Source organism: Gorilla gorilla, chromosome 5 (assembly GCF_029281585.2).
Source record: "Gorilla gorilla gorilla isolate KB3781 chromosome 5, NHGRI_mGorGor1-v2.1_pri, whole genome shotgun sequence".
In the NCBI taxonomy this organism is placed as follows: domain Eukaryota; kingdom Metazoa; phylum Chordata; class Mammalia; order Primates; family Hominidae; genus Gorilla; species Gorilla gorilla.
Window position 1 is genome coordinate 30,875,894 of NC_073229.2, and position 25,146 is coordinate 30,901,039.

At 44.3% G+C, this 25,146-nt stretch overlaps 1 protein-coding gene across 7 annotated transcripts in view; it reads left to right on the top strand.

Moving 5' to 3' along the window:
- The window catches only part of PHACTR1 (phosphatase and actin regulator 1), a 572,466-nt gene that overhangs the window by 470,337 nt on the left and 76,983 nt on the right, over window positions 1-25,146 (top strand). For all 7 annotated transcript variants that reach the window (XM_019029631.4, XM_063707340.1, XM_063707341.1 and 4 more), the window contains one exon: window positions 20,510-20,831. In XM_019029631.4, coding sequence (XP_018885176.1) covers window positions 20,510-20,831 — 322 coding nt within the window. The remainder of the gene's footprint in view (window positions 1-20,509; window positions 20,832-25,146) is intronic.

The following is a 25,146-nucleotide window of genomic DNA, read 5'->3' on the forward strand; positions in this document are numbered from 1 at the left end:
TGCCTTCTCCATATGAGTATGTCAAGGTTTTACATTTTTTGTCTTTAAGTTATTGATCTGAAGCCCAGTGTATTTCACCTATTAAAATTCATGTCAGTGCTGTCTGTTCTCTTAGGGGAAAAAAAAAAAAAGACAATCTGCAAATTATGTGGTAAATACTTTTAAAAGAAGAGTAAGCTTAGCAATGTTGTTCTGAAATGATTGCGCACGTCCTTTGCAGTGTTTCTGAAGTGTTACGTAATGAATGTAGCCACAGATATTAAATTGAGCACTCAGTGAAATTGTACTTCACTGCACTTTGGCACATGAATTAGATACCACTTTGTGATTGAAGGCTGTGGTATAATCAGAGATTAAAATATTTCAGAGGGTCATTTCTCCAACTTTGATAATAGTTTCACCTGATGCTGATCGACTGCCTTTTTAAAAAGCACTTGGTATTTTGACAAATAATACCTCGGTAATCATAGTAACATTTTGTAACATGTAATGGGGGTGGAATTAGGGAAAAATATTCACGTATCTTATAGGAGAAACACTGAGGTTCAAGAAAAATAAGTGACTTCCAGGGCTGACAAGAATTCTGTAATAGAGGCACAATCGATGCTATATTTCTCAACTCCGAGTTCAGCTAATGTTGTTTGCAGAGCAGGCTGTCTTTCACGTGATACTGAGTTCTATAAGAGTCCATCTTAGACATGGGCTCATGTCAAACTAATCTATTAATGTGTATGTCCATCCAAGTCAGATGTGTATGGCTTGAAATAGCAAATTTCCATCTAACAGAACCATCTAACATATCAATAACACTTTTGTTCGATGTCCAAAAATTGAAATTCACAGAAAACTACAAAGGAGAAAAGGCCCCATAAGCCTCCTTCTAGGCAATATCCACTGTCCATCTGTCTGTCTATTGAATAAAAATTGAATGTTGCTGTACGTATTGTTTTGTCACCTGCTTTTTGCACTTGGTGATATATTGTAAACTGATTTTCGTGTTAGTAACAATTCCACAACATGATTTTATTAGCTGCTTGGATGGATCAGGGTTTACTTGACTGACCCCTTAAAGTTTTTCCATCTTCCTTATTGCTAAATCACAACAGCAAACAACTGCAGCAGCCTGCATATATCTTCATAATCACTTCTGAGTTTAATTTATTTCTAAAATTAGAACTGTTGAGTCAAAGATTATGCACCCTTTAAGGCTTTGATGTCAAATTTCCCTTAAGAAAGATTAAACATTGTACAAAATAAACCCCCACATGTAGTACATATTTATTCAACACATCTACAATAGGCAGAATACTGTACTAAGTATCAAAGTAGATAGGAATATCTACTATTTTATGCAGCTTAATGCAGCTGTCCTCAACCTTTCTGGCACCAAGGACCAGTTTTGTGGAAGACCATTTTTCCACAGACCGGAGGTGGGGCGGGAGAGATTATTTCGGGATGATTCAAGTGCATTACATTTGTTGTGCACTTTATTTCTATTATTATTACATTGTAATACATAATTAAATCATTATACAGCTCACCATAATGTAGAATCTGTGGGAGCCCTGAGCTTGTTTTCCTGCAACTAGACAGTCCATCTAAGGTGGTGGGAGACAGTGACCGATCGTCAGGCAGTGGATTTTCATAAGGAACGTGCAGCCTGGATTCCTCACATGCGCAGTTCACAATAGGGTTCGCGCTCATCTAATGCTGCTGTTGATTTGACAGGAGGCGGAGCTCAGGAGGTAATGGTGAGCAACGGGGAGTGGCTGTAAATACAAATGAAGCTTTGCTCACTCACCCGCCACTCACCTCCTGCTGTGCAGCCCGGTTCCTGATAGGCCGTGGACCAGTACAGGTTCATGGCCCTGGTGGTTGGGGACCCCTGGTTTAATGAATGCATATATATACGTAGAGAGAGAGTACTAACATAACTACTGTTAGCAGTAACACTTGCAATTCAATGCAGTCTGATAAAGAGAAGGCTGAAGCTTGAACTGACTTTTCAAGCATGAAGGACATTTATAGAAAATGAGGGAAGAGTATTCCAGGAAAGAAGACCCTAGACAAAGCCTCAGAGGTGGCAACATTTTGGGTCATTGAAGAGTTGGCTGAGGAGGGGTGGAAGCTTCATTCTGAAGTATACTGAGAGACAGGACTCACTAGAAAAAGGCATAAAAAGATTTAGATTTTAATCCCTAGGCAGTGAAAAGACTTTGGAGGTTTTTAAGCAGAGGAGTGATATGATGAAAACTAGCCTTTAAGAGATCTTGGATCACCGTGTAGAAGGAGCAGAAAGAGGAGCAGGTTGAAGGCCTATCAGAGAAGCCACCACCAAGGCTAGCTCTAGGCCATGCACTCCAAAGTCAGATCAGCTAAATGGACTCAGCCATGGGATACCATTGGGCCAGGGATACCCTGAGCCACGGATACCATTGAAGAGGCTTCTCCAGTCATTGAAATATGAGCTAACAAGCATCTGACTGATATCAGTGAGAAGAGAGAGAGCAAACCAGTAGATATGACATTGTAAAAAGAAGAGTCAGCAGAATTTCTTAACTAACAACACCTCTGATTTATCTAGTTATCTCATTAATGGAGACAAACTTGAGTTTCATCTATGAGCCCAGGAGCTCAGGTGGCCTGGAATCCACAGGGTTCTTTACATATGAGAGACCGAAGATATCTCAATTGGCCCCATCTCTCTGGCTTCCCTGGTCCTTTCCTGAGAGAGTAGACTCTTATCTATATGCCTCACCTCTATACAGCTTGGATCAAATGAATAAAAATACACAAAAAGCTAATATCCTTACTATGTAGTACCTGGTAACCTCTTAAACATGATAAAGCAAGACAGGTGGAGAAGTCCGTGGACTGCAAATCTAGTGCTATCCTTTTGGGCTTAAACTCAATTAGACTTGCTTAATTTTTATAAGTGAGCAATCAGTTATAATGAATCTGCATCACCATGAGGTAGCTACATTAACCCTGTTCTGTTACTAATTGCTCTGAAGACATCTGGGCCATGTCAGAAGGAATTAATAAACTAAGAATTCTAGAACTCTAAATTGAGACTCATGAGTTTTAGTCTGTTCTCAGTGTCTGCTGCTCTGGTGACATGTTTGAAAGGAAACACAGGACAATTGAAAGACACCAAGCGTGATTAATGGGGAGTGACAGTGGCTAATGGTCTGGTAGAATGCTGGAGGAAATGTGAGGCTGAACTGGAACTACTACCAAATTCACAGTCAGGGAAAGTCATGCAGAAATACCTCTACTGTGGCATTTGCTTCCACTTTATCAGGAAAATGTAATTAATTTGGAGAGTATTTGTCTTACAAATTTCTTCTGTTCATCAGCCAGGTGGGGAGAAGTTCTCTCATTCTCCCTGTCTGTCTTGCTTCATTTCTTGTTAAAATCTCCTTCCATCTCACCTCCTCCAACATCAACCATGCAACAGCATGCGATACAGGGCCAGGAGTTGTTGGCATCAGTTTCCTTAGTTTCCAGAAGTACAGTGTCCCACAGAGCTTGTTGTGTAATGAATGTGATCTGAAGTGAAATGCATCCTTCTTGGAATCCTTGGAGTGATGGGTGACCCCAAAAGCGTGATGAAGGCAAAAGCCACTGTCTCCTACCTCTCTAAGTCATCATCAGTCACTTCTCCGTGGCATTCTGGCTCCAGAAGTCAGATGTTCAACGCTGCATGAATAACCTATGCCTTCTGCATAAGGTACCTGTGGCCGGTGCTCCCGGCATGCCAGTTGAATGAAGGATAAATCAATTTAGCTGGACTTCACAGTCAGATGTTCACATTTGGGTAATAATAATGTCAGCCTTTTTTGAGAACTTTACCACATACTCTTTGATATTGTTATCATTATTACCTCTTTTCACAGATGAGCATGAAATTTGGAGAAATTAAAGGACTTGGTTGTAGTTACTTAGCTAGTAAGTGACAGATAAGCATGAACCTATTTTTTTTGACTCCAGAATCCTCATTTATAACCATTTGTTTATACTATCTCCACCAAGATTCCCACCCCCGCCCCCTTTTTTTTTCTTTTTTTGAGACAGGATCTCACTGTATCTTCCAGGCTAGAGTGCAGTAGCACAATCACGGCTCACTGCAGCCTCCACCTCCCAGGCACAAGTGATCCTCCTATCTCAGCCTCCTGAGTAGCTGGAACTACAGTCACATGCCACCACGCCTGGATAACTTTTGTATTTTTTTGTAGAGAAGGAATTTCACAAAGTTGCCCAGGCTGGTCTGGAACTCCTGAGCTCAAGTGATCCGCCCATCTCTGCCTCCCAAAGTGCTGGGATTACAGGAATGAGCCACCTTGCCCGGCCTATTCCCAAATCTTTAAAAAAATCAGCTTTCTTTGTGTTTTAGCATTGTATGTTTTCATCTGCTTAAGAAGTTAGAAAATCGGCCCCTTTGTTTTTAAAAGTTGTGTTATTCTGCTTGGGCTGCCGCAACTAAAGAGTGTAGATTGGGTAGTTTACACAACAGAAATGTATTTCTCTTAGTTCTGGACGCTGGAAAGTCCAAGATCAAGGTCCGTAGGGTTCGGTTTCTAGTGACGTATCTTTTGCTGGCTTGTAGACAGCTCCCTTCTCTCTATGTTCTCACATAACAGGGAGAGAGAAAGAGATCTCTGATATCTCTTCTGCTTTTTTTTTTTTTTTAAACAGTTTCTACTCCGTCACCCAGGCTGGAGTGCAGTGGCATGATCTTGGCTCCCTGTAACCTCCACCTCCTGGGTTCAAGCGATTCTCCTGCCTCAGCCTCCCGAGTAGCTGGAATTACAGACTTGTGCCACTATGCTCAGCTAATTTTTGTATTTTTTTTTTTTTTTAGTAGAGGTGGGGTTTCACCATATTGGCCAGGCTGGTCTCGAACTCCTGGCCTGAAGTGATCTGCCCGCCTCGGCCTCCCAAAATGCTAGGATTACAGGCGTGAGCCACCAAGCCCGGCTTGATGTCTCTTCTTATAAGGACATTAATCTTATCGTATTAGGGTTCCATCTTCATTGCCTCATTTGATCTTGATTACTTCCTTACTCCAAATGCAGTCACATTGGGGGTGAGGGTTTCAACAGATGAATTTAGGAGGTGGGGGGACACAATTCAGTCCACAGCGTGACTCAAGGACAAAAATTATCTAGTTCTTCAAAAATTAGTCATATACTCAAGGCACTTGGTTATAAAGAGGAGGATCTGAGTTCAGTTGGGTCGGGTTTCAAAGAACAGACCCGAAGGAGACAGTTTGTGTAAGAGTCAGGAGCAGGGGTAAACCACATGGGAAGCATCTGACCACAGTTAGAGATTATTGACACTTCAGCAAAGAAAGGAAACTGAGGCTTATCCTTGAAAGCAAGTCCTACTGATAATACACACCTACCCAGGACTTATTTGCACAGTGGTTAGAATTCAAAATACAAGGAAACTTAATATATTCTCAGAACTTAGTTGATTGCTCATTTCAATGTTACCAAAGTATTCGCTACTACAACTTTGCCTGACAAATGGTGTCCATGACCTGTGTTATTTTCAGCCCCAGCATGTGTACCTGTGTAACAAGAATCCTCTCTCCATGCTTGACCAATATTCCTGCTTATAGCTATCTCTCTAGTTTTGTGGACTTTTTCACTGTTCTACAGTCACATGCTGCTGCGTAATTTCATTATGTGTCTCTGTTTTTCTCTGATGCTCTCTCTCCCCCATTGATCCCCACATTCCCAACCCTCCATGTCCTCCTCTCCAACCCTCCAGAACCACCTGGCTACTTCTGCCTCTGTCCCTGCCTTCCCTCCCAGTAATCCCAGTGCAATAAAACCAAAGATTAGACCACTGTGACCTTGGACTTTATCTATGCCTTTAAATGGAAAAAAATGAATGTTTGCATAGAAGTCTCAGAGGTTTAAGGTTTACACTCTCTTGGTAACTGATAATTTGAAGGTGTTCTGTGTTCTTTGTGAGATGGTCAGTCAAGTGCAGCCGTAAGGTTTATTATACTCACGGGCCCTAGAGACGGGAGGCACGGCTCACCACACAGGGTACATGGGGAAGCCTCAGGGTGGTCAGGAGGCAGAAAGCAAGGAGAGGGGAAAGCCGAGGCCAGAGTGTTTATTGGGGTTTCTGCAGAAAGGCAAAGCAGGGCAGACAGAGCACTTTAGGACTGGCTAGTTTGCATGGTGTCAGCAGGCTCTAAGCTATACAAATGTTCTATAGTTGCCTGGTACCTGGCCATGGGATGATTAAGGCAGAGGAATAATGCATCCTGGGGTGGACAGGCCTGATAGAGGAAGTCTGGCTCTGGACTGGTTTGTTTCCATATCAAAGGGCTGCTCCTGGCTTGGCCCTTGCTAACTCTGAGAATTGGCCAGCCCCAGGAGGGACAGTCTCCCCAGCCAGAAAGGTTTTTAAGATGTCAAAACTCATACAAAAAATAAAAAATGGAAACAACACAGAACGAATGGGGGAGTTAGCTGATTTTACTTTTTATACTCACTTTTCTACCCATTTCTCCATGTTTTTCCAGTCTTGTTTCTATTCTCAAAATGCAGAAGTTTTTTTCTGCAGTGCATACAAGGACTATCTGTTGATTAAAACAGTTTTTAAAGGATGCTTTCTGCTCTGATTTCTATAACCAGGGCAAAGATCGTAGCAAAATACCTGTCTTTTTTGTAGCACTGTTAGGTTGGAGATTTAATTCACTCAGCACTTATGTTTTCAATGCCTGCTATGTGCAAGGTGTTCTGCCAGCCCTCATACAGTGTACAAAAATGGTTAAGGCCATCAGCGGGAGGAGCTGCAGGCTGTGATAAGCTACAGAAAATGTTTAATAGGAGGAGATGTAAACATGGCTCTAAATAAATTCAAGTATAACAAGTCAAATCCTTTTGGAGGAATCAAGAAAAAGCATCATTAAGGAGGAGTTATTTAAGACAAGCCTTAAAGATGAGTGGGATTTTGACAGGTAGGATTGGAGGAGGAGGTTGTTCTTAAACAAGACGCAAAGGACACACAGGCACATGGGTACAAGGCTTATTATGTTCAAGAAATAGCAAATAGTCCTATCAGCAGGGAAGTAGGATTCTTGTGGTGTAGTAAGGAAAATTGGGGCTGAAAAGTGGATTGTGGTGAAACTGTGGAGAGCTGTGAATGTCATGAGGAAGGATTTAACTTTGTAGGAGGAAGTTAGCATCTTTTGTGCACTTTTTAGCAGCAATTGCTTGATTTCAGCCAAGCATGTCTCTCAATTGTTCCTGTGAATAAGATGGACAGTAATGCTGTTCGATGGATTTATAACTGGATGTATAAATAAACTGGGGCATGTCCAACATCAACATGAAATTGCAAAGGGCACCAAGCTTCATTCCTTTTGCATATTTTCTAAACATCCCAGGGGTAAGTTTCATGAGGGCAGGGATTTAATCTGATGTGTTCCCTGCTGAGTCCTTAGCTAATGCTGAACAGGAGGCTTTGTGAGGGAGAGAAGCCCTGTTGCTGAAGGAGGAGTTTGATGATCTTTTGCCTGTATCTTCATAGCAGGATACTTGCATTTTAGGGAAGTTAGCAAAATGTTCTCCAGTTCTAAGTTCTGCCATAAATTAACCCTGATTCTCCTGTATTCTGTAGTGTTTGAAGGAAACGTGATAACCTAGATGTAAAAGCAACCGCTTTAAAGAGTAGCAGTTAGAACATGACAGTCACCCATATTGGTCAAACTCACGGTCCAGCCGTAGTTCTCAGGCCGTACACTAAGAATTTTGGAAGGAAACAGGCATGCTCTTACACACACCAACTACAGACAGTTAGACCAGCCATTAACATCATTGTAAATGCAAAAAATACGAGTGTGACCTCCAACAGTGAATAAATATCATCCTGCATCCAAGAGATGCAAGATAAGAGATGAGCTGCAGCCATCCTTGTTTTTCCTTTAAAGTATTTATGGATCTAGCTTGAACTTACACTGTCACCATGAATATTCTACCTCTTAATATCTCTGTGTATATATATATATATATAGAGAGAGAGAGAGAGAGAGTTTTGGGGAGTGTATGTTGAGATGCGGTCTCACTATGTTGTCCAACTTGGAGTGCAGTGGCATGATCATAGCTCACTGCATCCTCAAATTCCTGGGCTCAAATGATCATCCCACCTCAGCCTCCCAAGTAGCTGGGACTATAGGCATGCGCCACTACTCCCAGCTAATTTTTAAAAATTTTTTTAGAGACAAGGTCTCTCGACGTTGCCCAGACTGATCTCCAACTCCTGGGCTCAAGCAATCCTCCTGCCTCAGCCTCCCAAGTAACTGGGACTACAGGCGAGATCTGCCACATCCAGCTCAGTATTTTCTTTTATATGATCTCAATTTACTTTCAAACTTCATACATATATCTCCTGTTTTGCATGTTTTGAGAGCAGATGAATGTGTCGATGCTCACCCTGATGACGTGGTGACTTTGATTTGATTCCCTATCCGCTTGGATGAATGAATGCTCCTTTCATCTCTCCATCTCTGCATTTCTCACCCTCCTTTATGCCTGTCCTGCAGAAGGCCCAGGTTCAACAGCACAGTGATCAATTGAAGGGCATTCTTCTCTTCCGGTCTCCCTAGGAGCAGCAGTACCAGTCCATGGCTGCAGACATAAACAATATGATGTGTTTTTATATAGGTGATTTATAATTTCTCACAAAATACTTACTGATCCTCTCAACAGGTGTTTGTTCCATGATTAGAAGGACCATTTTGACTCTTTGAGAGCAGTTCCCTGGGCTTGGCGCGATGGCTCACGCCTGTAATCCCAGTAATTTGGGAGGCCAAGGTGGGCAGATCACGAGGTCAAGAGATCAAGACCATCCTGGCCAACATAGTGAAACCCCGTCTTTACTAAAAATACAAAAATTAGCTGGGCGTGGTGGCGCGTGCCTGTAGTCCCAGCTACTCAGGAGGCTGAGGCAGGAGAATTGCTTGAACCCAGGAGGTGGAGGTTGCAGTGAGCCAAGATCACACCACTGCACTCCAGCCTGGTGACAGAGCAAGACTCCGTCTCAGAAAAAAAAAAAAGAAAGAAAGAAAAAAGAAAAGAGAGCAGTTCTCTGGCAATGAATACTGTGTAATTTTATTGAAGGAAAAAAAAAAAACTAACTGAATTACATGCCCTGCAAGGGTGATGTGCCTGAGTGACTCAGTTAGCTGGAGAGTGACTCTCCTCTCCAGTCCTTCCCTACTCATGGCCACCTTCCCAGGGTACATTTAATAATGGATTGTATATTTCAAAATTGCCAAGACAGAAGATTTTAAATGTTTTCACTGCCAAAACATGATAAGTATGTAAGGTGATGGATTTGTTAATTAGCCTGATTTAATCATCCCACATTACAAATATGTATCAAAATGTCATCCCATGAATATCTACAATTATTATTTGTCTAGTAAAATTTTTTTTTAAATTTAATGTTTCTTTGTGGAAAGCGGCTCTGAAACTAAGTCAGCTGAGGGTGCCAGGGTTGTGTATGTTATCATGGCCCTTGAGGTTATGATTCCAGATCTGAGGACGGTCCTCACGGAGGCCAGATGTCTGCTGTGGTTTTCACATGCTGACCTGGCTTGGAAGGGAAAGCCAGGTTTGGGGCATTTCACAAAAATAACATTTTTTTCATTAACTCTTGTTTCCCTCAACATCATCCCTCTCACCACAAGGGGTCAGTCAGCACATTTTGCCTTTGACCAAGGCAAAACGCCAGGCGAGTGATCATCCCTAGGCGGGCCTGGTGTTCTGAAGGAACTGATGGAGCTCCTGTTGACCTCTTTCTTGCAGCCAAGGGGAATCTGATTTAGTAGATTAGTGATGCTAGACTCTCATTTCTGTTCCAAATATACTGCCAATAGGCCCTTTATTATGGTCCACCATCTTCAGGTGGAGTACCTATAGCTAAGGTTAAGTAATTAAAGGAGATAAGTAATTCCAACTCACTGCAACTAGTTGGCAAATGACTGAGAAAATGTTGCAACACCTTTATTCATTGGGCACTAAGTGCTGTGCTCATTGACAAGTAGCTGCCGATACAGCAGCAGTTACAAATGGGCCTCTATAGCAGGTGCTGATTAAAAAGTTCATTTGTGGCCTGGCGCGGTGGCTCATGCCTGTAATCCCAGCACTTCGGGAGGCCGAGATGAAGGGATCACTTGAGGTTGGGAGTTTGAGACCAGCCTGGCCAACATGGAGAAACCCCCATCTCTACTGAAACGACAAAAATTAGCTGGGCGTTGTGGCGAGCACCTGTAATCCCAGCTACTCAGGAGGCTGAAGCAGGAAAATTGCTTGAACCCAGAAGGCGGACATTGCAGTGAGCCGAGATCGCGCCACTGTACTCCAGCCTGGGCAACAGAGAGAGACACCATCTCAAAAAAAAAAAAAAAAAAAAAAGTTCATTTGTGGTGGTAAGAAGAGAGGCTAGAGGTGTATTTATTTAGTTCACACTTATTCCGTGTGTCGGCTACAGCCATACGGCACGAGGACCAACTTTAGAAGTCATCTTTGCTTTTTCTTTCGTTGTCTGAAGTCATCAGCCAGGGCTGTGTCAGGTTTGGAAATACAGCCCTCTTGGGTTTTATGGCTCTGTGACATTCACGGTTTGGGTTTATTTTCCTTGTTCTCTGGAACTGGTCGTTTTTGCTTCTTCCACTCCATCAACACAGACAGTTTTATGAATACACTGCATCTCAATCAGTCTAGCTGCTGAAATAAGTCAGCAAGCAGAGAGCTCTGTGTGTTTCCCAGCAGGAGCAGCCACCATCATCATTAGAAAGGCAAGAAGTAGTGTGTATCCTCCAACAATTAATAAATATCATGCATCAGATAGATGCAAAACCATTTATTCAGTGAGGTGCTGTCAAGGGAAAGGAGGCATTTTTATCCCAGGAATCAAGGGAAAGGAGGCATTTTTATTCTAGGATATTTAGAGGTAAAGAGACAAAATCCCAGGAAGGTTAGATGTCTTCCTCAGGCAGTTAAAAGCAGAGGACGCAGGTTTTCAGACTCCTAGGTCATCCACTGGTTTTCTTTCTTTTTCTCTTTCTTTCTTTTTTTTTTTGTTTTTTTTTTTTTGTTTTTTGAGACAGAGTCTCACTCTGTTGCCCCGGGTGGAGCGCAGTGGTACAATCTCAGCTCACTGCAACCTCCGCTTCCCAGGTTCAAGCGATTCTCCTGCCTCAGCCTCCCAAGTAGCTGGGACTACAGGCGCGTGCCACTGCGCCCAGCTAATTTTTGTACTTTTTTTAAAGACAGGGTTTCACCATGTTGGTCAGGCTGGTCTTGAACTCCTAACCTCATGATCCGCCTTGGCCTCCCAAAGTACTGGGATTACAGGCTTGACCCACTGCGCCCGGCCCCATCCACTAGTTTTCAATACCGATGTAGTGCGGTGTGCATCAGAACAATACACTGAAACCTAGAAACCTCTCCTGGAGCATTTTGTGGTGGTGTTTTGTTGCAAGCATGGAGAACCGCCATGGAAGTCTTTCACAAGCCTCTCTGCTCTATTACTTGATTCACTTTCCAGTCACTTCTGCTCTTTTCCACTGCTTACTTATGATAGTACCACCACATATTAAACACTCTCTGTTGTTTTTTTGGCTTCTGCCTTCCCACCCCAGGCTGGAAAGCATCAGGATAGGTGGATTTTCAGAAGTGTGGTGAAAGCCCTATTAGCAACACTGCAGCTATATAAGGTACTTTGCAATTTACAAAGCACGTTCGCGTGATCCTGTCTGACCCTCCAAACAACCTATGACAGAGGTGGGGAATGTATTATGATGTTTGTCTCAGAATCAAGACTACATTTGTTGATCTCCTGTGATGCATCAAGGACTGTACGGGGGGTATTTTATACTCAGGCCTTCTGCTGACCTATATGGAGACTTTGTAAAATTAGAAACAGTGCCCTGTAGAGGATGCCCCTTCCTCTAGAGTGAATCATCCCCACACCAGGGCAGGCCTCAGGCTAGATTTCAACCCTAAGTTCCCCTCAGCACCTTGCATGGAGCTGTATAGTTATTAATCTATTTACTTCTCATTACAGATCTATACTCTGGGCAATACTTCCTTTCTACAGATGAGAAAACTGAGGCTCAGGAAAGCTAAATGTCTTAGGAAGAGTAACAAAGTTTCTTGGTCTTGGAGCTGTACTTAAACCCCAGCTCTTCTGAGTTCCTTTTTTTTTATTATTATTATACCTTAAGTTCTAGGGTACATGTGCACAACATGCAGGTTTGTTACATATGTATACATGTGCCATGTTGGTGTGCTGCACCTATTAACTGGTCATTTACATTAGGTATGTCTCCTAATGCTATCCCTCAAGGATCTAGAATCATTCTTCTGAGTTCTAAGCCAGTGGTGGTTTCACCAGGACATTCTGCCCTTGGCCCACAGCAGAAGCCTCTGCACCTCCTTCCCAGCCCTCCCAGAGCAGTGCTGGGATAATCTCCTCCTCCAGAAGGCTCTGGGCATTTGTCATTTTGCCTATGGAGGGAGTAGCCTCTTCGGAAAGGAATGCCTCTTTCAGGGGTGCTTCTCAGACTTGACAGATCAGCATCCCCTAGAGATCTTGCCAGAGGGTCTGGGCTGGGCCCTGAGCATCTGCCTTTCTGATAAGGTCCCAGGCCATGTGCCTCCTGCTAGTCCATTGGCCACACTTTGACTAGCAGACCTTTAATACAGCAGAAACCAGTCACTGAGGTCCACCTTTTCCCGTTGCCCTGAAGACATGATGAAAAGGTAAACAAATGTTTATTGGGTATCTACTATGCACTAGGCTTAGTTCATTCTAGCAGGTAAAACAGGAGGAAATAGCCACGCTCAGTGAAATTTAATAATTACTACATCACACATAGCCCTTGCAAGGAAAAATCAGCAACAAGTTAAGAAAAATGAAAGGGATTGAATTGACTCAATAGGCAATGCTGTGACACAGGGAAGCACGAGGCCTTGGGGGTCCCATGGGCAGGCGCCTCAGCCAGCCTCGGGACGATGGGCTTCCTAAAGGAGGCAATTAATAATGAGGATGGTGATAGCATCAAGAATTATGGTTACTCTCTGTGGAATAACTGTCTGGAGTGTCTGGAGTGTCAGACGCTATGCCACACGGTTTATGTACTTTATTTAATTTTACAATTGTCCTGTAACACAGGGGTGTCCAACCTTTTGGCTTCCCTGGCCCACATTGGAAGAAGAAGAAGAATTGTCTTGGGCTACACATAAAATATACAAATACTAATGATACCTGATGAGTGAAAAAAAAAACGAAAGAAAAGAAAAAGATCCGTGCATAAATCTCGTCATGTTTTAAGAAAGTTTACGATTTTGTGTCGGGCCACATTCAAAGCTGTCCTGGGTCGCATGCAGGCCGCCGGTTGGACAACCTTGCCATAACACATTATTTCACAGATTGGAAAACTGAACATCAAAGAGATTAAGCAATTTGCTGAAGCCAACAGAACTGAATCAGTGCCTGATTTTATAGTTTATCTTATACTTTTTAGACCAACAAATGTTGGTAATGATTTTGTGCCTCTTTGCCCGATAAGAACTTGCAGCACCAGGTGTCATTTCCATCCAGGTAGATCAGAGTGATCTGGGAGTTTGTTTACAAAGCAGATTCCTGGGCACCACTGTGGACTTATTGAATCTGAACTCTGAAGGTGAGGCCCGGGAATCTGCCTCTCCCAAGCTTCCCTAATGAGGCTGATGGAAACACTACTTTAAGAAGTTAGCTGCTGGGAGCAGTGGCTCACACCTGTAATCCCAGCACTTTGGGAGGCCGAGGCAGGTGGATCACGAGGTCAGGAGTTCGAGACCAGCTTGGCCAGCATGGTGAAACCCCATCTCTACTAAAAATACAAAAAATTAGCCAGGCTTGGTGGCGTGCACCTATAATCCCAGCTACTTGGGAGGCTGAAGCAGAATTGCTTGAACCCAGGAGGCGGAGGTTGCAGTGAGCCAAGATCACACCACTGCACTCCAGCCTGGGCGACAAAGTGAGAGTCCATCTCAAAAAAAAAAAAAAAAAAAAAAAAAAAATTGGCATCTTGAAAAGTGGATGCCATGCAGTAGAATCCTGATCTACCCAATTCCCTTTGTCATCCTCACTATAAAAATGTAATCGCCTCACTAAACAGAAATGGGTACTAGATATATATTTCTTGGTTTGTTTAGTAAATTTACAGAGTGCACATAGGGTAAATAAAAAATCAGCAAGAAGGCAGAAGAACCTGAATGCTTTGAATCAACTATGTAGGAAAAGCTAATTGTTTGATGAAGTACTTATTGCTTGACACAAAATTTTGAAGAAAGGCTTTTTATGCAAACTTGTCTAAAACATCCTTAAAGTTTAGACAAGATATAGATAGAAACAGAATAAAAGATTTTATTTCTATAGATAGAAATAAAATAGAAAAAATCACCCACAAGGATATAAGACATCTTATCATTTACAAAAGGCTCAATGACAAATGATTTTTATAAAACTCAATTGGAAGTGCCATTAGACAAATTGGTTTAAGAAGTATCCTTTAATTGCACATTCTAATGTGGACAAGATGATCATTAGGTGAATAGATTTTAGGCAAATTAGCTTTTAATAAATTGGTTTAGGGAAAATTGCTCTTTTACTTTTTACATGTTGGGGGCATAGAAATAGAATCTGGAAATTATCCCAGTGACCCCCCAGGATGGACATTGGTCCAGATGCTGGATGGAACTGATGCATCCTGGCCTTGAGTGCTGCAGTATCCCTGCCTCAGGCAGCACCAAGCGATTTAGCACCCTGAGCCAGTGATTCTCAGCTCCTTGTATATGCTGAGCATTTGGGAAGAATCTTTTTTTTTTTTCGAGATGGAGTCTCACTCTGTCACCCAGACTGGAGTGTAGTGGCACAATCTCGGCTCACTGCAACCTCCACCTCCCGGGTTCAAGCGATTCTCCTGCCTCAGCCTCCCGAGTAGCTGGGATTGCAGGCACGTGCCACCACGCCCAGCTAATTTTTGTATTTTTAGTAGAGACGGGGTCAAAGTGCTGGGATTACAGGCATGTGCCACCGCACCCGGCCAGGAAGCATCTTAAATCCAAATGTCTGGCCCAAAGATTCCGGTTCAGCAGGTCCAAAGTAAAGCCCAGGAACATGAAGTTGCATCAGGCAACTATTGCAGGTGTTCCAAGGACTCTGCTCTAAGAAATAGTGCCCTTTTGTTCAGAGAAAAGGACAAAAGTAAGAGGCCAAGAGTTATTTTTGACTGTGGCTTTTTACAAATGCAATGCTGGGCCAGGTGGCCAGCACTGGGTGGCCACCCACTTTGGGAGGCTGGGGTGGGTGGATCACCTGAGGTCAGGAGTTTGAGACCAGCCTGGCCAACATGGTGAAACCCCATCTCTACTAAAAATACAAAAAAAAAAAAAAAAAAATTAGCCAGGCATCATGATGGGCACCTGTAGTCCCAGCTAGTCGGAGGCTGAGGCAGGAAAATCACTTGAACAACCCGGGAGGGGGAGGTTGCAGTGAGCTGAGGTCACACCATTGCACTCTTGCCTGGGCAACAAGAGCAAAACTCTGTCTCAAAAAAAAAAAAAAAAAAAATTTAAAAAAGAAAGAAATATAATGCTGGACCCCAACCTAGAATCCCCGAGAAGAGGAATGAGCATCATTGTGATTCTGATGCACCCCCAGTCCTGGGCCTGAGGACCATAGGGCAGTGAGCACGTTCCATCATTGCCCAGCCTCAGAGTCCTGCTGCAGCACATGTAGGAGGAGCCATCCGGGAACTAGCTGGGAAGACAGGGCTGACCCAAATGGAGCCAGCAGTAACCAGCACAAAACAGAGCCAAATTCACTGGCGCTGCTGACCACCAGGGTTGTAGGAGTTAAGGGAGGAAAGGCTGCCAGAGGAAAGCGGGTCTTCATTTGCCGCTTGAAGGGCGAATGCAATTTTTATTATCAAGGAACAGGAAGGCATTTCAGGAGGTGAGTACAGCAAAGGCCCTGAAGAGAGAAGGAGCGTGGTTATCGGGAAACCCAGAGGCCAGAGTGGACGAGAGAGATGTAAGTGGGAGACTCGTAGTAGAGTCCAGACAGAGTCGTACTTGGACTTGCAGCATGGACTGAGCATGGAGCCATCATGGACCTCACGCATGCCCAGCAGATGCTGTAGGGAGATAGATATCTGGTACAGAGTGGGGATAGATCAGAGGGCTGGGACCGCATTATCCACACGATAAGAGGAGATGAGTGTCCTAGACTGGTGTAGTGGTCAAGAAGCCAGAGAATACAGAAGTTTGAGTGGGAAAAGGAAGATTAAAAGCTTAGATGGAAGTTCAGAATGACAGATAATATGCAGCTGGTTCCAAATCGTGCCTCTAGTTATGTTATGGGGAATGGCTTGGTGTTAAGATGTTGTAAAAATATACAAATAGGCATTGCCACTCTAACAAAGACATGAGCTGCCCAGCCGCTCCTCAGTTATCCACAATTTTGGGGAAAGATAGAGACTGCATGGCTAATTCACAGAAAGCAGGTAATTCTACCTGATTTTAGCCCTTTTCTTACTTTTGTTCATTTTTATGAAATCCACTGAGCCAAAAATGATTTTAAATGATTCACTTTTATTCGCTGCCCTTCTTTAATTCATAGCTATGTGCATCACAACGACCAGAAAGGAGATGCAGCAGGAAAGAAGGAGGGGGGTTCCCCAAGGCCCCAGCATGCCTTTCCTGGAACAGTAAGAATAACCGTCTCCACTAACTTGGTCCAGCTGGCCTTTTCTTCCTTGCCTGTTTTCATAGAATTGCTGGGGCTCACTTGGCCAATTTTCTAGTGATGAAACCAAGTAGGTTTTGCTATGGAAGCAGTCACAAGAAGTGGTGGAATGTTACAAGAAGCTATTGATTAACAAGATGGGCAGAACTCAATATAATCACTGCTCCTTCCTAGGCAGAGAATTCCACTCTGCCCTCCTGGTTCTTTCTCCTGACCAAGCAAATGAGCACCTACTTGCCTTAGAGAACCAGAGTCTTCAAATGAAGGACTATGGGTTAAGGGTCCTGGAGCAAAATCCTTAACACCTCAGGACATACTGCATTTGCTAGGTTTGCACTGAAGCTTTTTTTTTTTTTTTTTTTGAGACAGAGTTTCACTCGCTCAGGCTATAGTGCAATGGTGCAATCTCAGCTCACTGCAAAGTCCACCTCTTGGGTTTAAGTGATTCTCCTGCCTCAGCCTCCCAAGTAGCTAGGATTACAGGCACCTGCCACCACGCCCAGCTAGTGGAGACGGGGTTTCACCATGTTGGTCAGACTGGTCTTGAACTCCTGACCTCAAGTAATCCACCCGCCTCGGCCTCGCAAAGTGCTAGGATTACAGGCGTGGGCCACTGCGCCCGCCTGCACTGAAGCTTCTAAGAGCTATGTAAGTGGACCCTTCAGTAAGAGGAGCTGGACAATGGTGTTGAGTTTTTCCGTGTCTCAGCACTTTGGAACTAGCTAGCCTGCCTGTTAAGTTCCTGAATGTGGTGACCTTGCACCATGTGCATGAGGGGTCACAATGAACAGGACAAGCCCTCGGGAATGAACATGCGGAAGCCTGTGGTTATGACTGGTTTGCATTCTGGTGTTGGGGAGCAATCTTATCAGGCCCCCTGAAATGATTAGAATTTTCTGTGTCTCAGCGGTAGGATCAGAAGTTTAGTGTCCATATGCCACAACTGCGTGATCCTAAAATTGTAATCCATTTCAGGCTCACATCTCCCTCCTAGAGTATCTATTTCTGGGGAAGGTGTGAATTCATCCCACAGCAGATCATCATAACTTTGGCTCATTCTGTAAACATGATTTGCATCTCTTGTGATGTGAGCTGGGCACTGAACAAGATGCTGAGGTTTGAGGTACAATAATAAATTACACACTGTCACTCTTCTCCGGGAGAGGAGACAGTTATGTAAACAGGAAGTGCAGCATAGTGTCTTCAGAGATCCTGTTTTGTCATCTGTAAACATGAGATAATAATGGCATCTACCTCAGACTTGTTGTAAGGATTAAACCGGTTAGAATACAAAGAGCCCTTAGAACAGTATCTGGCACATAGTAAGCATGGTAGAAGTCTTGATTATCATGACTGTCGTCATTCCTGCTATCATCGTTAACACGATTAACACGGACATAATATGCATCCACGTTCCCACTCTCTTTCCACAGAGTGGGAAGAGAGATGTAATGATCAAGGAAGGCTTTTCAGGGGTGATTGTTTGTGAGTTGGATCTTGAAGGGTGACTAGTAATTGACCAAGAAGACAAAACAGAGGAGAATATTCTAAACTGAGGGAAAGTGACATGCAAAAGCCTAGGGTTATGGGAACATCAGGCAGTTTAGGAAACTCAGCAGTTCAGGAGTGAGGGTGCATGGTCTGGGTAATGGTGAGAAAAGTGGGCTGGAACTAAACAGGAGGTGGGGAAGCCGTGAGTGCTCCTCTTCAGTTCCTCACTGGGATAGGGAGAGGCATCTGTGGAAGGTGAGGATCCTGGAGGAGGCTGGGGAAGACTGCAGCAGCTCTTGGGAGAATGGCCAAGGCCACCTGGTCAACTTTGTTGAGCATGGAGACCCTGAATCCATGGGCCACCAAATAAGTAGAATCCACAGGAGAAAAGTGATCTGGGCCATAGGAGAGATTCTGCTCCAGCTTTTCAGGTGCCATAGGTAAGGTTATTTCCAGCTGGGGGAACCAGAGCAGACTTTATAGAGGTACAATGTGGACATGAAGAGATGAACCAAGCAGCAGCCAGCCCATGGAAGGCCTTGAATGATGTATCAGGAAGGTTTAGTCCATGGATGGGTTTTAAACTGGGGAGCTACGTAATCAGATTTGTGCTCTAGGAATGTCATTTTGGCAGGACTGTAAGTTAGACTGGAGGAAGGCCACGTTCAAGGCAGATAGATCATTAGAGAAGAATCTATGGCCTCCGAGATGGAGAGTCAGAACTGCGTGGTGCTCCCCAACACGGGGTGCCAGTGGGGCATTGAGACTCCCTACTCCTCCCTGCTGTGCTGTTCCAGACCATGCTTCTCCCAGGCAAGCCTACAACCCACAGGGTTCGCCCAGGTTCCCCTCCAGTGCTAGGTGATTTCCAGAAATGTGGGGTATGGCAGCAGGCTACATCTCCCCAGAAATGCCCTGGGGTCTAGTCTGACCCTGAGCCCCTCAAATGTGGAGCATCTCTAGGAAGCTCAATGGCATTGTCATGGAACCCAGCAGTTGGTCCTAGGTAGGTTCCAGCAGCCTGGAATCCCCTGTGGGAGCCTCCTTACTGTTTCAGTAGCCCACACTTGAGTGGGCCCACCAGTCCAGCAGTCACTGTCACTCCTGCCCCACTAGTGCACCCAAGCCAGGATCTGCAAAAACTAATCTTCACAAAGCATCCTCTCAAGGCAGGATGGTCATCCCTAGGTGATGGAAGAGGGAATTAAGGTTGGCAGCAGTAAATGCACTTGCAGAGTAGCATGCTGTTGGTGGACTTGACCCTAGGGCTGGCTTTAAATCCCATGCCTGTTGGGAAGTTCCAGCTTTGAAAGGATCTGTTCACATCATAATGGCAAAATTGTAGACATATATTGTAGACTAGCATGTCTTGGTCTGTTTTGTGTTGCTGTAACAATACCTGAGGCCAGGTAATTTGTGAAGAAAAGAGATTTCTCTAGCTCACAGTTCTGCAGACTGGGAAGTATGAGAAACATGGTGCTTCTGGTGAGGGCCTCTGGCTGCTTCCACCTATGGAGGAAGGCGGAAGGGGAGCTGGTGTGTGCAGAGAGCACATGGCAAGAGAGGAAGCAAAGGAGAGAAACTGAGGAACCCAGACTCTTCTTAACAACCCACTCTTCCTTGGGAACTAATCCTTTCCTGGGAGAGCTAGAACTCGCTCACACCCACCACTAATCTATTCATGAGGGATCCACACCCGAGACCCAAGTGCCTCCCAGTAGGCCCCACCTGTTAAAGGTTCCACCTCCTGACATCCTTACATTGACAATTAAATTTCACCATGAGTTTTTGCAGGGGCAAACTGCATCCAAACCATAGTTTGGCATATCCTAGCAAAGGTTTCCTTGACAGTCCATGAGTGTCCATGAGCAGAAGAGCTCATCACATGCCTCCTTCCTCCTGCCTCACTATCTGGGCTGCTCCCAAGTCTCTGACATACTGTGCATTAGACACCACTAATGTCTGGGTTCCTGAAGGCCTTTATGGCCAGTGCAAGTGCACCTGGAGTAGGAAACAAGAGTCAATGGATACTTGCTGAATGGCACTCATCACGCTGGTGCCTCCAATTGACGCATTTTACCTAAGAGGCTCAACTCATTGGCCGCAGTCTCCAGGTGAGCGCATCTGGTGTTCTGAGTTCCTTCTGATGCCCCCAAACTCACATCCGCCTCTCACCCTCTTTCTGCCACAGATCCTGGCGCCCCTGTGAAATTGCCTTGTCTGCCAGTGAAACTGTCGCCTCCGCTACCTCCAAAGAAAGTCATGATCTGTATGCCCGTGGGGGGGCCAGACCTCTCACTGGTGTCCTACACAGCCCAGAAGAGTGGCCAGCAGGGTGTGGCCCAGCACCACCACACTGTCCTGCCCTCCCAGATCCAGCACCAGCTGCAGTACGGCAGCCACGGCCAGCACCTCCCCTCCACCACCGGCTCCCTCCCCATGCACCCCTCGGGCTGCAGAATGATAGACGAGCTCAACAAAACGCTGGCCATGACCATGCAGAGGCTGGAAAGGTAAAGGTGGGCACCAGGAGGGAGGATGGGAGGAGAGGGGTTGGCTGGGGAGGGGGGCTTAGGGATTTGGACCATGACTTAGGAATGTGAACAAGGGGTCATCCCCACTGGGGGGAGAATGTTTGAAAGTAAAATGAGACAAAAAATTGAAGGTCAAAGCATGGAAGAAAAAAAATGTTGCCAATTGAAAAGCTCTAGAATAATCACATTTATCGGAAAGAAAAACTAACATTCACATATATATGTATATATCACCAAACTTCTAAATAAAGACCACAACACTTCTAATATTAAACATTGAAATAAATGTGAGCTGTACATACATTTAAGAAAGGTTAATAAAAACAAAGAAGATGATTACCCAATTATTCCAGTTCCGGGTGGTGGCTAGCCAGAGCATGTCCTAGCAGCCCAAGGCACAAGGCAAGATCTGGCCCTGGTCAGACATCATCCCCTCACAGGGCACACTCACACCCACACCCACACCCACACTCACTCAGACCTAGGACAGTGTAGACACGCCATTTCACCTGACATATACATCTTAGGGATGTGAGAGGAAACCTGAGTACATGGAGAAAACCCATGCAGTCGTGGGGAGAACATGCAGACTCCACACAGACGATGGCCCCAGCTGGGAATCAGTTTTTTTTTTTTCTCATCAATGTTATGGCAAAATGACATTGAATGAAATGACCTTATTCAAGGACCTGCTGTATATCCGTCTTTGCATACGTGTGGGTGTACACACATACACATGTACACACACGTATGCACACACACGCACATACACGCACATATTGTGTCTCTATAAACATTAATATTTTGTGGAAAAATGTACACGTAGTCATTAATAGCGTTTGTTCCTGGGATGGTGAAATGGGGAGAAAATACTTTTATATTTCATATCTTTCTATAGTACTTTTTAATTCTGTGTATATTACTTTTATGATACTCAAAAGAATTAAAATATGAAATAAGAAAAGATGAGGACTGGCAGGTGTTGGAGGGAAACAAGAGGGCTGGGGAAGGTGGGAAGATATACCCTGTTCTTGCTGATGGAGGAAGCAGAGTCCCAGGCTCTGATTATATGCACTCGTGAGGCTAATATTTGGCCACTACCAAGGCAGCTCCCTCTTTCACCAGAATATGCCTCCAGTCGCTCTTCAGGGAGAGCTGCAAAGATGACCCCACGGGCAGGCCTGCAGCCACGACCCTAACTCCTCACCACCTAGGGAGATCTCTCAAACTGGTTCTCAATTACTCTTGATTGTGTATACACACATGAGTGTATGTGTGTGTGTGTGTGTATTCAAACACCGCCACCTACCTCACATCCAAGAAGGCACTGGGATTTCCCACTGGGGCTCTGAGGCACATTGCTCGACTGAGTGCCCTGGTGTAACAAGGAGAAAGTATGATTATGAGGTGCAAAGGGTGTGTCTGACTGTGAGCTGAATGCTTGTCCCATAGTAGTGGCTGCTGGTCATTGGGTCCTACAGATGGAAAATGGCAGTATGGAGGTCCCAGCGAATCACCAGAGAGCTAAAAGCAAGATGCACAGGCGGGAGCTTTGGGTTGTGTTTTCCTGACTCTCGATGGCTTTCTCTGCTCCTGCCTGTCAGCTGAGTATTCTGCATTTGGGAAAGGAGTGATTCACTGGGAGGTTGCTGTGTCTAGGAATTCTGACTTGATTTCTTGGTGTTAACACCTGCCCTTGCTGCAAAAGGAAAAAAACAAAACTTAATTTGGCCCCTTGCTGTAATTGGCAACTATTCTTGTTATTAATTAGAACAATAATAATTTAAAATGTGGCTGGCACGTTTTAATCTATTACACATACACATTGTCATCACTGTCATTGTCATCTTATTTAATCCTCACATCATCTACGGAAACTGAGTAGATGGAGAAACTAAGGGAGGTTCACTAAGTTCCCCAAAGCCACCTTCTCAAAGGGTGGCCCACAAATGGCTTATCTCACATCTGCAACCACGTAAGTGCAGACATTGAGAACAAGTTTTAGATACTCTTACAGCAATATGACAGAATAATTTCATGTCTGTTGAATTTTGTCATTAAAAAGGGCTTCATTATTTTTACATTTGTATTATATTTTACAAAAGCATCAGTTTGTGATGGATCGAAAATGGAAAGAACTAAACAGTAAGAACTGTTTCTTCCCTGTAGATGTTTGGAAAACACTACCCTAGGTAGTAAGTTGAGAGGCTAAGCCTCCAGCCTGGGTCTTCCCTCTCCAAGTCCAGAGATCTTTGTACTAACACACAGCTGCTTCCTAAGGACATGTAGCAGCCAACGTCATTGCTGCCCCCCCCCCATGTCTACATGCACCCACCAAGTTTTCATGTCTCTCATGAGCATCAATCATCAGAAAAAATACTTGGATAGCATGTTAATAGTATATTGCTAAATATGCTTCCACTTTAAAAAAACACCACATTAAAAGGTTCAATTAAAGATGCTAACTGACAAGTTTTATAATATCTGTGGGTATTTGCGGGATATTTCAGTTTAATTTAGACCAATGGGTGGATCTAGTGGGATAAGGGAATTTTGGTGGGGGCAGGGTATGCAGCATGATCTCGGCAGCAGAGCCAAGGCAGTCTCTGTGCTTTGTCCCAACTCAGAGTCATTTCCTCCTTCTTTCTCCCTCACTTCCCACTCGAGGTCAAAGCATAGGGTTGTCCTAACAGACCGACCAGGATGCAGAGATTAATGCATGCATCAGTTTGACAAGATTGCCACCCCAGAGAAAGAGAGGCCCTCTTCCCAAACAAAGACCATCCCAGAGGCCCTCTTCCCAAACAAAGATTGGAGACATTTTTCTGAGTGTCTCCAGTCATCTCCAGGAAGAATCTCAAAATAGGCCAAGGTCACAGGCCACACTTTTCAGTGTAGGGAGGGAATCACCAGCTGTCTTGGGTGATTTCCCCCTGATTTTTACTGCCTAAAAATTCTCGCTGTTGCCTGTCAACATGATTTCATTCTTGTTCTAACCAAGTTTTATACAGAAAGAATCATTTCTCTATCCTCCTGGCAATTTCCAGTGACCCCAAAAAACTCTGCAAAAAGGGAAAGGCGTTACCAAACACTCAGGCATCCTGCCTTTAAAGTTCCTTGGACCGACCCCCTGTTTGGGCCATTGCTGCCCCCTGAAATCTCAAAGAATGTCACACCATAGGCCATCGGTCCAGATGGACAGTCTGATCCTGATGGAAAAGTTATAGGTAATATACAAAGTTGAATGGTGAATTAAACAGCATCAATGCCTGACACTGGACCATACATTTGCACAAGTCATCTTATCAATGAAAGGGGCCTTGAAGACCATCCAGGCCACCAAGCCCCTGCTCACAGCAGTGTTCCTGACCATTTATCCTCTGGTCTCTGCTCCAACAGGACGTTCTCCAGGTCCCAACATAGCCTGCTTCATTGTTAAGAAGGTCTGTTACAAAGTTCCCTCTCTATTAAAAGTTTTACTTACTGAAATTTGTATCTGCCCCTTCCCGATCTTATTTCTAATCTTCTTTCCTGTAAAAGGCTTTTAAATCTTTGAAGATAGCTACCATTCCCTTCATCTAAGGACTTCTCTAGATCTTATACCATCTTGTTCGTGTTCCCCTGAGATTATACCAAATCTGCTCTGATTTATATGGAGAAGTTACTTTTTATTTATATTTTTTATTTTTGAGACAGCATCTCACTCTGGCACCCAGGCTGCAGTGCAGTGGCGTGATCATGTCTCTCTGCAGTCTCGACCTTCCAGGCTCAAGCAATTCTCCCACCTCAGCCTCCTGAGTAGCTGGGATCATGGGTGCACGCCACCATGCCCAGTTAATTTTTTTTTATTATAGTTTTTGTAGAGATGGAGTTTTGCCATGTTGCCCAGGCTGGCATCGAACTCATGGTCTAAAGTGATCATCCTGCCTCAGCCTCCCAAATTTCTGGCATTACAGGTGTAAGCCACGGCACACACCTGCAGAGAAGTTCTTAGACACTACCTTGCCTAAGCCTGCTTGATGGCACTAAACAATGGCATGGTTATTTACAGCTTTGGCTCACAAGATTTGGGGGAAGGAGCTAGAATCCACTTGAAGCAAATTTAAAGGGTCATATTTATTCAAAATCACAGGGTTGCCCTAGGCAGTGGGGGCCGAGCTGGTGGCATCATGCACCCCTACTTCAGGACAAAGTGTGTGGGTTCCAGAATTAACTGCCGGAGTTTGAGTCTTAGACACACCACGTATTAGCTGTGTGACCCAAAGCGTATGGCTCAACCTCTTTTCCATTTTCA